The sequence below is a fragment of the Hemiscyllium ocellatum genome, chromosome 35 (assembly GCF_020745735.1).
Source record: "Hemiscyllium ocellatum isolate sHemOce1 chromosome 35, sHemOce1.pat.X.cur, whole genome shotgun sequence".
NCBI classification, from domain to species: domain Eukaryota; kingdom Metazoa; phylum Chordata; class Chondrichthyes; order Orectolobiformes; family Hemiscylliidae; genus Hemiscyllium; species Hemiscyllium ocellatum.
In genome coordinates this window covers 7,741,659-7,754,106 of record NC_083435.1, presented here as the reverse complement: position 1 = coordinate 7,754,106, position 12,448 = coordinate 7,741,659, and the positions used below count along the sequence as shown (strand labels likewise).

Genomic DNA, 12,448 nt, shown 5'->3' with positions numbered 1-12,448 from the left:
GAAGGCATCTTCCCATGCTGTTTAAAGTCTATAATTATATTATATATACAGACTTTCATTATCTGATTAATAAAACAAACCACTCTTTAAAATTTAAATCCATTCAGATTAAAATAAAACAACCAGAAACAAATCACTATTTAATTAAATTATTTTACACAAACTTCACCACTGTCAAAATTTTGGCTTGAATGAAATGCGCAGAATCAGACCTCAAAATAAAGCAATGCAATTACCAGATACAGCTTCTGATTAGATTAGATTACTGACAGTATGGAAACAGGCCCTTCAGCCCAACAAGTCCACACTGACCTCCAAAGAGCGACCCACCCAGACCCATTCCTCTACATTTATCCATTCACCTAACACTATGGGCAATTTAGCATGGCCAGTTCACCTAATCTACACATTTTTGGACTATGGGAGGAAACCGGAGCACCCAGAGGGGACCCATGCAGACAATGTACAAACTCCACACAGACAGTTGCCTGAGGTGGGAATTGAACCTGGGTCTCTGGCGCTGTGACACAGCAGTGCTAACCACTGTGCCACCGTGCCAACCACAAGTATGATGGTTTTGTAAATCTGATATCAAAAAATCAACAAAACTAGAAATGCTTAGGTCAGATAACATTCATGGACAGAGACACAGATGGTCTTTCTAAAACTTAAATTTGTTTCTTAGATGTTGCCTAATCTGAAAATGGGAATCGGTTTATCTCAGTTAGCTGGATTGTTGGTTTGTAGAGCAGTGTGATGCCAATAGCATGGGTTCAATTCTCATCACTGGTTTGAAGTTAACATGAAGGTCTCTCCTTTTCAACCTCTTCCCTCACCTGAGGCTTGGTGACCCTCAGGTTAAATCACTACCAGTCGCTTCACTCTAATGAGAGAGCAGCCCCTTCTAATATGATCTGGTAAGACTATAGCGACATGAAACAATTTGCTGAAAATTTACGTCATTTCACGTTGATTATGTGACTATACATTTCTGTCCACTGAGTGAGTAATTTTTAACCTAACTCACCAGATGGAAATCCCACGGTACCCAATAGTATGCTGGTTTACACACAGCCAAACAAACCCAGGCAGGCAATAAAATTGGGGACTGTGTGAAAGCATTGTTGCATTTGAACTAATCTATTCTCAGCAGACAACCTAGCCTAAAATATTCTACTAATCAATCACTTTCAGGTGGTCAGATCGAATTTTACAAAATTGAAGAAAGCACATCCTTGTGTTGACTTACTTTCCTGTCCATATGATCTACAGCCAAGTAGAACACAGATATCAGTACAGACACAGGTAAAAATGGAGATAAAGCTCTTGAAATCTGAATAGGTTATTGTTTGGAAAATAATCTCAAGTCATGTGTTGAGTTAATTACCATTGGGTAATAACTGGATGATAATTGTGTTAAGTCCATTGCAGATAAGGGTGTTTATTACATGGAATTATTGGCAAATGTTGTTCCACTGTGACTGAATTTTACATCTGTTGATGTGATCTACATGACTGCATTTGTTTCTCAATGTTTCAGTTATTAATTTCACAAGACTAGAGGCCAGCCCTTAGGTTGAGTTTCTCTGATGGTTCGAGATTGGGAGAGATGGAGACCATGGAGGGATTTCAAAACAAGAGGAAGTTTAAAAATCATGGTGTTTCCTCAATCAGATTTAATGTAAGGAGCACAAGGGTAATGATTGCTTGAGGAAGCATCAAAAAGGACAGTGAAATTGAAATCCAGACTGGTAAGGCACTTCCAGAATAGAACAGAAATCTATGTTAATGATTGAACAAAATATAGGCTATTTTTGTATTCGATAGGTATGTAGTATTGAGTTTAAGTTAGTTATCACGTATTGGCCAATCAAGTGTTATTTGGATCTAGTATTCTTGTTGATTTCTCTTGTTAGGCACAGTTGGGCCACATTTTGTGCTTTATTTTTGTTCCAGACAGGATTGAACAATTGTTGCAGTTCCTCCATATGATTTTTTTAATTGCTTGCCACTGTCATCCCTTAAAGTAATGATCCCCAATTTATCATAACCAGCCATGTAGTGGCTGAAAAAAAAATCTCCCTGGAAATCAAAAAAAAACACATGGTTACAGTCTCAGAATAAAGGAGCACCCAATTAGAACAAAGACAATGAGAAATGTCTTTATTTAAAGGGTTTAAAGCTTCAGAATTTTTGATCCTGGAGGGTTCAGTCATTAAGCACATTCAAAACAAAGGTCTTGAATTTTGGGTATTTAAAGACAAGATGGCTGTGAAGGAATGTGAAGTTGAGTTAAAGGTGATCTTACTGAATTACATAAGAGGTTTGTGCAAAGTGCAGTCCAATTTTATCATGCTTTATTAGCTGTAATGAAATTATTTTTTGTGGCTATAAGCAGCAAGACTAGAGAGACAAGAATATTCTAAATCATTGCCTTGTATTGTCAGCAACAGAATTGATTAATACTCAGGAAAAAAAATAATGTTCACAAAAATAAGATTTACTGAGGTGTCTTGTCTCACTTCAAGTGCCTCAAATCATTTTAGTGAGCTTTTGTTTTAGAATTTAAGTGATCCCCTACTGCCAAACAGAGAAACCATTTTGCACGTCAAAATCCTACATAAGACCATAAGACATACATTGAAGTACAGTTATAGAGGTGTACAGCATGGAAACAGAGCCTTCGGTCCAACACATCCATGCCGACCAGATATCCTAAATTAATCTAGTCCCATTTTCTAGAACTTGGCCCCTATCCCTCTAAATCCTTCCTACTCATATACCCATCTAGATGCCTCTTAATTGTTGTAATTGTACCAGCCTCCACCACTTCCTCTGGCAGATCATTCCAAACAAGCATGAAAAAGTTGCCCTTCCTAAGTCTCTTTTAAATCTTTCCCCTCTCACCTAAACCTATGCCCTCTAGACAGTTAAAGATCATGCTTGATTTTTAACCTCAACTTCACATTCCTTTACAATCCAAAATTCAAAACCGCTGTCTTGAATGTGCTTAATGACTGAACCTTCCAGGATAGAATATTCTGAACATTTAAACCTTTTAAAATATAAAATATACAAGTAATATTTTCTGGAACACTTGTAAAATATTTTCCAAATCATAACACACAATCTTTACTAAGAATCTGAAGTGGCTGATGGGATGATTAAATGCCTCATCTAAATGCTAGCCATCATTACCAATGCTTAAAAAGGGATATTCATGTGCCCAGGTACAAAGTCAGTGAAATATGCATGCTCCATCCCATTCCAAGGAGCCATTTGGGGGGAAAAAATACAATTAATAACAAACCACATTGAATAGGAATCAGATATATGGAAGTTGGTTGCAAAGTGGCACATGGATCCAAAATTGGCAGAGAGGCAGAAAGTAGAAGATAATATTGTTTATGTGATGGCCCTGGATTCCAACAAGGGCACTTAATATCATGGTAAACATTAACTATTCAGACTTAAACATAGGGGATATGATCAAGAAACTTGGGCAAATCATAAAAATTGAGTGTGATAAAAAAGTTAGAAGGATAGCAGTAAATTGTAAAAGGATATTAATGGACTGGATACTTGGACAAAACAGCAGCAAATGGAATTGTACCTCAAAAGTCAGAGGTTATGCAGTTGGGGAGTGCGAACAACAATGACTCTGAAAGGCAGGACCCCTGGATCATACTGAAGATCTTGGTGTGCACAGCCATAGCTTCCTGAGACTACCAGGGCAGTCAATAGTGGTTAAGGAAGGCACATGGGATCCTTAGTCAAGGCAAAGAATAGGGAGGGATGTAATGGTGGAACTACGTTAAAACACTGGTTAGGCCACAATTAGAGTACTGTGTGCAGTTCTGATCACATTATGAGAAGGCTGTGATTGCAATTTGAAGATGCAGAGAACATTTACCAGGATGATGCCTGGGGTGAAATACAAGTAATGTTTTCTGGAACACTTGTAAAATATTTTCCAAATCATAACACACAATCTTTACTAAGAATCTGAAGTGGCTGATGGGGTGAAAGGTATGCCTTAAGCAAAAAGATCTCTTAGGTTGGGATTGTTCACTCAGAAGATTGAGGGTTGAGCAGGAATATAATACAGATGTATAAGATTATGCAGGGTCTAAATAGGATGGAATGGAAAGGAATTTTTCCATTAGTAAAGTGGACAATAACCAGGGATTTCTGCGCAGAGATAATCATATTCAAGTGAAGGGATTTGCCCAGGTCCATTTTTACATTTCCAAATATTATAAGATTCTTGGGGACTTAGGAACTTACTGTTTTAAAGATTTTCTCAGTAGTTTACTGTCATCACTTGTATCTTGAACAATGTTGAAACATAAGGAAAAAGCTTGTCTGTAGTGTCTTTCTTATCCTGCTAAGGAAGTGAGTGGTAGCATGTCGTTAACATTTTTCAGTGAACAGAACTTAGCTAATTTCCTGCTAAGATGAGCTAAATGGAGAACAAAAGAGAAGCTCCTACTGCCACTGTATCCTGTCACTGAAATTAACTCCTGTCAAAATGCATTTCAGGATAATGCATTAACTTGCAACTTACAATATCTCCATGGTTCTTTACATGAAATGACAGTCAAAAATACACAACGAAATAAAGTACATCTTTGGGCATTTAGCACTTGGGTTTCTTACAGCTATTTAAAAAAAATGAGGGGTCAATCCTGGCAGTGAAGAACCAGTCAGCTGAAAGTAAGCTGTCAAGAAGGAGGATTCACAAGACGCTAAAGTTGGAATAATGCAAGCTCTCAGGATGTTGAGGGGCTAGAGAAGGCTACAGAGACATGAAAAGGGTGAAGCTAAGCTTGGATTTGAACATAAGGTTGAGAATTTTAAAAATAGCTCCTGGTACAAAGATATAACTCAATGTAGATTAGTGACCTTAGGAACAATGGGTAAATGCAATGGATAATAGTTATGAGGTAGACTGCAGAAATTTGGATGACTTCATGCTTAGAGGGCAGTACATGTGAGGCTAGCTAGGAAAGCATTTAAAAACAAAATAGCAAAGAAAGGATAGATGTGCACAATGTACTTAACTGACTGAACAAAGTTATTTTTAAAAAGGCATTTCAATAGCAAAATGATTACCCAAATTGGTTCCAAATTAGTTTTCTGTGATATCAAATCTATTGATTTCAGTCTTGAATGATGAAACCCAACCCTCTGGGATAGACAATTGACAACACTCAGTGATAAATTAGTTTCCTCATTTCAGTTCTAAATGATTATCCACTTATTCTGAAGCTGTGTTCTAGATTGTCCACTTGGGGGAAAAATATTCTCTCAATATCCATCCTGTTATGCACATTCAGAATCTTCTATTTCAATGAGATCACCTCTCATTCTTCTAAACTTAAGACAGCATAGGTCCAATTTTCTCAGCCTCCCATCCCAATTAGTGCAATTTTGCCAGACTGTCTCCAATGCAAGTATACCATTCCTCAGATAGGGACATGAAGACTGCACAAAATAGGCTTAGTCTCAGCAAAACCCAATACTCTTGTAGCAGACTTTCTTCATATACTTCAGTCTCTATGCATGAAAGGCCAAAATGCCACTTGCCTTTCTAATGTCATGCCTGGAGAAAGTGAGGACTGCAGATGCTGGAGATCAGAGCTGAAGAACGTGTTGCTGGAAAAGCGCAGCAGGTCAGGCAGCATCCAAGGAGCAGGAGAATCGACGTTTCGGGCATAAGCCCTTCTTCCTGCACGCTAACTTTATGTTTCTTATAGGAGTACACAAGTTCTCTTCAAACATCAATTTAAAGTATCATGCCTTTTTATAAAATATTCTGCTTGTCCACCTTCAGTAATTCATGAGTTGTGGGCTTTGCTGGTTGGGTCAGTGTTTGTTGCCCATCTCTAGCTGTCCTTGAACTGCTGCAATCCATTTAGTGTTCATAATGCTTTTGAAGAATGTGTTCCCATACTTCAAGCCAGTGACACTGAAGGAATGGCAATGTATTTCAAGTTGTGATGGTGAGTGGCTTAGAAGGGACCTTGCATGTGATGTTCCCATGCATCCTGGACTTCTAAATAGTGGTCATGGGTTTGGAAGGGTTTAGTGGTCAAAGGAGCCTTGGTAAATTTCTGCAATGCATCTTGTAAATGGCACACACTTGCTAAGCTAAAAGATGGTTGTGCCAACATGACTTCAAACAAAAACAAATGATCTGGGCACAATCACGCTCAATGAACCTCTACCTAATGGCTCCTTGGAAACTTACATTAATGATTTCCCTTCATTACTAAACTTCCAAAGCACTCAGTTGGCTACAAATTACTTTGAAATATCCCGAGATCAACAAAGGGACTATGCTAAGTCTAGCTTCGATCTGAACTTCTGGTCCAATCCATCACCTACTTCTACAGGAATTTTAACACTAAAGAACTGTGGATGCTGGAAATCAGAAACAAAAACACAAGTTGCTGGAAAAGCTCAGGAGGTCTGACATCTTTGAAGAGAAATCAAAATTAATGTTTCAGGTCCAGTGACCCTTCCTCAGAAACATTAACTTTAATTTTTCTTCACAGATACTGACAGGTCTGCTTAGCTCTTCTAATTTTTGTTTCTACAGGAAATTTTATTCAGTTGTATTGATATAGACTTCTCATAGCATTAGATTTTGTAATGAGGCAACACATGGCTCAACAGATAAATGGTGAGCAGCAATGGATGTGATCTCTTAACTTGTGGCCAAGTAACTTTGCATACACATAGAACATTTGATCAGCTTGCACTCAAACCATTATACATCCTAGAAGTCTCTCATGCTTAATATGAAACAATTTCCAAGATTTACCCTTAGTATAAATTCAGAGATCAACATTAACAATGGACCCCTAGAGCCAATGGCAATCTCCAACCAAAATTCAGTCATATTTAGTAGTTGCAATCCACATTATCAGCATGATCTCTGAATATAATTGTCAGAAATTTGCAAGGTTTTTGATGATGAACTGTCAGTGATCCTATTAATCCCTCTGAATGTTACCAGCAGCTTCAAAATTTAGCACAAATGCAGGCTAAAAAAAATCAAACTCATGAGGCAGTAATCCAGAACTCTCTATCGTGTCACAGGCTCACAGTGGATTTATCCTCTCATTTCTTCCCCAAACACTCCTCTCATTGTAACCATTGAAATCAACTGGTCTGCTTTTCAGCACGGACAAGTTTATCGGTGTTCATTTTCACAATGTACAACAGAACTTGATAAGTTCATCCCCTTTCATTCTCATATCAGTGCTAGAAACTTCAAGAAAAGTCCACCTATCTCATTACAAAGGATATCTGAGGCTACAGTTGTACAATGCCTTGGAGAATCCAATGTGGAGGAGCCAGTGTTGAACCGGGATGAACAAAGTTATAAATCACACAATAATCAGGTTATAATCCAACAGGTTTGTTTGGAAACATTAGATTTCGCAGCGCTGATCCTCCATCAGGTAGCAGTTTTGTCTCCTTATCTAAAATATGTTTGTATTGGAGGAAGTGCAGTGAAGGTTTACCAACTGAACAGCAGGTCTGTCGCAAGAGGAAATACCATTTTGATGACTGGTGATCTCTGGAATTTAGAATATTTTCAGGGGGAAAATCTCATTGAGACATAAAACACTAACAGGGCTGGACAGACTGGATTCAGGGATGATGTTTTCTGGGGCTCAGAGTCCGGGGTCACAGTCTCAGGATACAGTGTAGGCCATTTTGAATGGAGATATGAGGAATAATTTTTTCACTCAATGATGAACCAGTGAAATGTTTTCTACCACAGAGGACTGCGGAGTTGAAGGCACTTAATAGGTTTGCAAAAAAAAAAGATAAATTTCTGGAGATGAAAACTGTCAGGGAGTATGAAGAGACTGTGTGTTTGGCATTGAATTGGAGGCTCAGCCATGAACAGGTCCAAAGGCAGATGGGCTTGATGGGTTGAGAAACCTATTCCTACTTTTTGTTTCTCTAAATAGAGTCAAGATAGATTCAGAAATTAAATACAGAGAAAGAAAGAAAAGACATTAAGATATTTTATATTTGACAGCAACCTGGAGTGGTTTAGTAGCCACAGAAATACATGGGAGTTACAAATGAAATTGTTTCCTTTTCTGGGAGTCTAACTATTTAGAACATCGAACATTACAGCACAGTACAGACCCTTTAACGCTCGATGTTGCGCCAATCTGTGGCACCAATCTGAAGCCCATCTAATCTACACTATTCCATTCTCGTCCATATGCCTCACAAAATGACCATTTAAATGTCCTTAAAGTTGACAAGTCTATGACTGTTGCAGACAATGAGTTCTTTACTCTGAGTAAAGAAACAACCTCTGACAACTGTCCTATATCTATTATTTCTCACTTTAAAGCTATATCCCCTCGTGCTAGCCATCACCATCACCTATCTAACCCTCTGATTCTCTTATATGTTTGAATTAAGTCGCCGCTCAACCTTCTTCTCTCCAACAAAAACAACCTGAAGCACCATATTTGCATGCCAGTACATTAAAAGGGAGCTGTAATAAACATCTTTCCTCAATAAGTTTAAATCATATTTACAGCGCAATGGCAATAGTATCCTGAAATTCACAGGAGAATCGACAATGAGGTCTCATGTGTAGTGGTGCAGATTATTGAGGAATTGATAAAATGTAGCTCACGGCAAGTCTAGCCCACAATTGCTGCTTTTACTAACACACTTAAAACACCTTATGCTTTAACTCACTGATATTTTCCCAGCAAATTCTGGGTCACAGAACAAACACACCTGCTGGGTCACAGAACAAACACATCTGCTGTATGCGGTCAAACTCTGTACAAATCAAGTTTAAGCATTCAATTAAGAACAAATCCAAGCCACATGCAACTTGTTTTGGCAAATGAACACAGTCCATGCTTATTCTACCAAAACAAAGGATTGAACTGGGATCTTTAGATCTTCAGTCTAACATTATCCCAACGGATCTATTTCAGTTGTCACAACCTTTAGTTCAAGTGAGAAGCAACACTACTGTAATTACAGAAAATAGCCCACTGACAAATGAATACTGATTCAAATGTTTGCCAACTAAATTGAAATTTAGCACTAATTCTAATTTAATACTAAGTGGTTATGACAGACAAACATGTCAACTGATCAAACTCCAACTGGAGCAACAATCATGAGGCACTTAGATTTATCTTGTAAGTCTGTAGCATGCAACAAGCTAAAATAATGATGTACAAGTTCACAAAAGTATAATCCATTCACACCCTGTACGCTTCCCCTTACCTCCAAGCCAGTTTGTATCCCCACCAAAGCTAAAGTTTTTAACCAATTCAAACGAGAAAACCTCCACAAGCAAATCAGCCACTTGGTGTTTCCCAACCCCAGTCCCAGATCATTCACCATCCTGAATTGGGAACATATTGCCATTCCTTCACAATCACTGGGTCAATTCCCAGGAACTCCCTCCTTAACAGTGCTGTGGAGGATACCCACACCACATGGACTGCAATGGTACAAAAACAAAATCAGTTCACCAATATTTTCCCAGCAAATTCTGGATCATAGCTATTGTGAAGTTGGGTACAGTACTTGTAGATTGGGAGGCAGCAAGTTAGAATGTTTGTAAAATTGTTAAATGGGGAGAGCGTTGTGTGGTCCTTTTAAAAGGTGTTATTTCTGTGCTTGACTTTGCCGTTACACAGAAAGCATTTGAATTAAAAGGCTGTACAGTTAGCAGGCCAAGCAGCAGTTTTTTTTAACCAAAACAAAATGTTTTTGAATTTAGCCAATTTGAACCAGACACTTAAACACTAAAAACTTACTAAATTTAAATCTGATGGTTTTGACAACATAGAATCAACCCTATTGTAAGAAATATTGATATGTGATCAAAGGTAAAAAGGGGAAAATTGGACAAAGACACCAGAGCTAACTGACATCCTGTCACAGCTAACAGCTGAGAGAGAGAGAGAGACACACACACACACACACAGACAGACACACACTCTCATAGTCACCTATGTATTAGAGAAAGCACATTCCAAACAATAACAGTACCAACAATGAAGAAACGACTGAAAAAGGCATTTCTCGGAAGAGGCATTTCAGACAGGAGAACACCACAGGAAGGCACAGGACATATAATTTTTTTTAAAAAAACAGATGAGTGAGAATTGTATTCATGGTTCGACCTGTCCATCTTCCTTCCCACCTACCTACTCCACCCTCCTCTCCAATCCATCATTTATACCACCACCTTCATCTACTTATTGCATTCCTGCTACCTTCCACCCAGCCTCACACCCCCCTCCCTCCTCCATTTATCTCTCAGCCCCTTGGCCCAAAGGCCTCATTCCTGATGAAGGGCTTATCCCCAAAATGTTGACTCTCCTGCTCCTTGAATGCTGACCTGCTGTGCTTTTCCAACGCCACACTCTTTGACTACACCACATTTCACACTCTTTAAACAGGTGGGAGGGTGAGATGCTCCTCTTTGGGTGTTTCAGTTTTAGTTCAGTGGATTGGGGAGTCCACTCCACTTCACAACACAGCACAAACGTAAACTCCAGTACAATTCAAAGTAGGCAATTGTGTTGGCACAAGCTAGGTCACCCACATTCCCTGAATGAATGAAAAAAGATACCAAGACATCTTCCCTACTTCCCCCATTCCTCCCTCTCCCGCTTTATCAATGAATTCTCCCAGTTCCTGTCGATGGCACCACAGCCCCTACAATTCTCGTCTCGTGAACAGCCTCCCCTCGGTCTCTGCTTCCAATTCCTAACTCATTGACCCTTCCTCCTCCCAGGCTTCAGTCCCAGATCTTTACAGTCAAAGAGAACCCCTCCTCAATCCGAACCCACCCTCCCTCCCATTACCGCCAATCCAAGCCCTGTCCCTCATGGCCGGATTTGGGGGGAGAGGAAGAAGAGTGTGTGAGCTTACCTCGGCCGGGAGTGCGGTTCCACCGAGCAGGAAGAGGCCGGGGAGCAGCAGAGGCAGCTGCAGGGCGACAGCCAATTTCCGCCTCAAGCCGGCCCCGGAAAAGCACCAAGGAGGCGGCGATGGGACCATCCTCATCCACACCCGGGGCCACTCTGTCACAACTCCCCGGGATCCATGAGCTGATCACAGAACACTCCCAAGTCTGTAAGCAGCAGCTCTCCCTTCACCACCTCCACCCCCGGGACTGCTGCTCTCGGGCCGGATTATTATTACGTCGTATGACCGCCCATGGAGGGGCGGAGAATGAGGCATTTCCACATCCAGCCTTCTCATACAGAGAGAACTCTCACCTTCTGCACCCACCCAAACCCCAAAAGGACACTCAACCAGCCGAGCACAGGTTCCCTATTCTAAACAGACACAACTAATACAGAAACCTCCTCTCCCCCCACATAACGTAAAATAATAATGTTAACACGTAGGTATAGGAATACGTTAAAACAAAGTAGCAGGAGTTCATAAACTAATTTTCTTTGTTTTTAAAAAAACATGATTTGCTGGAGAAACTCGACAAGTCTGACAGCATCTCCGGAGAGAGAACAGAGTCAACGATTCCACACCAGTGAACCATCTGAACTGAACGGCCACTGGACTAGAAACGTTTACTCTGTTTTCTCAGGTGCTGCCAGACCTGCTGAGTTTTTATTCCCCCACCCCCAGCAGGTGTTTGTTTTTAAATCACATGAATATATCCCCTTTGCTGTTCGGATCACATTCAGGGTATTTCAGGGAAGGTCAAAGTACTGATGTGGCGTCCCTCTCAAACACAGACCTCCCAGTGTAATGGCACTTACCACGCAGAGCAAGTGTGCTGGTTGGGGCATTTTTACAGGATGGAAGATAATCCCAATTTTCTAGGAGAAAGTGAGGACTGCAGATGCTGGAGATCAGAGCTTAAAAATGTGTTGCTGGAAAAGCGCAGCAGGTCAGGCAGCATCCAAGGAGCAGGAGAATCGAGAAGGGCTAATGCGCGAGACGTTGATTCTCCTGCTCCTTGGATGATGCCTGACCTGCTGCGCTTTTCCAGCAACACATTTTAAAATCCTAATTTTCTGTCTACAAGGTATTTGCAGCCAGAAAGCAACAGAAGGTTAAAAACTCAACAAGGAGAATTACAAGTATGACATGAAGGCCCAGTTCACTGATTTGTTTGCACACTAGGGAGATACTAACAGCATTAATTAGTGATGTCACCTCCAAGCTGGCATATCCACCTTCACAAGGGAAAACTTGAAAATTAATGTATCGGTTATACTGGAGCTCCATTTTGAGGTATGCAAGAGGATGCAGTCACAGGTTTATCCCCCGGGCATTGACAATCAGTGTTCTTTCCAATTTACATTCATGGGCATCACTGGCTGGGCCAGCATTTATTGCCCTTGAAGTGAGTGACTCGCTAGATCTAGTCCTGAAGAAGAGTTATACCTGAAACGTT

The 12,448-nt window shown here is 40.1% G+C and overlaps 1 protein-coding gene across 2 annotated transcripts in view; it reads right to left on the bottom strand.

Annotated features, from left to right (window-relative positions):
• The window catches only part of neu1 (neuraminidase 1), a 29,375-nt gene extending 18,159 nt beyond the window's left edge, over nucleotides 1–11,216 (bottom strand). The window contains exons 1-2 of one of the 2 annotated variants that reach the window (XM_060850376.1): nucleotides 10,954–11,216; nucleotides 4,288–4,387 (exon numbers count right to left, since the gene is read on the bottom strand). Coding sequence is in view for 1 of the 2 variants with exons in the window: in XM_060850375.1 (XP_060706358.1) it covers nucleotides 10,954–11,088 (135 nt within the window). In the remaining variant the exon portion in view is untranslated. The remainder of the gene's footprint in view (nucleotides 1–4,287; nucleotides 4,388–10,953) is intronic. The other variant, XM_060850375.1, reaches the window with a different exon arrangement.
• Nucleotides 11,217–12,448: the final 1,232 nt, after the last annotated feature.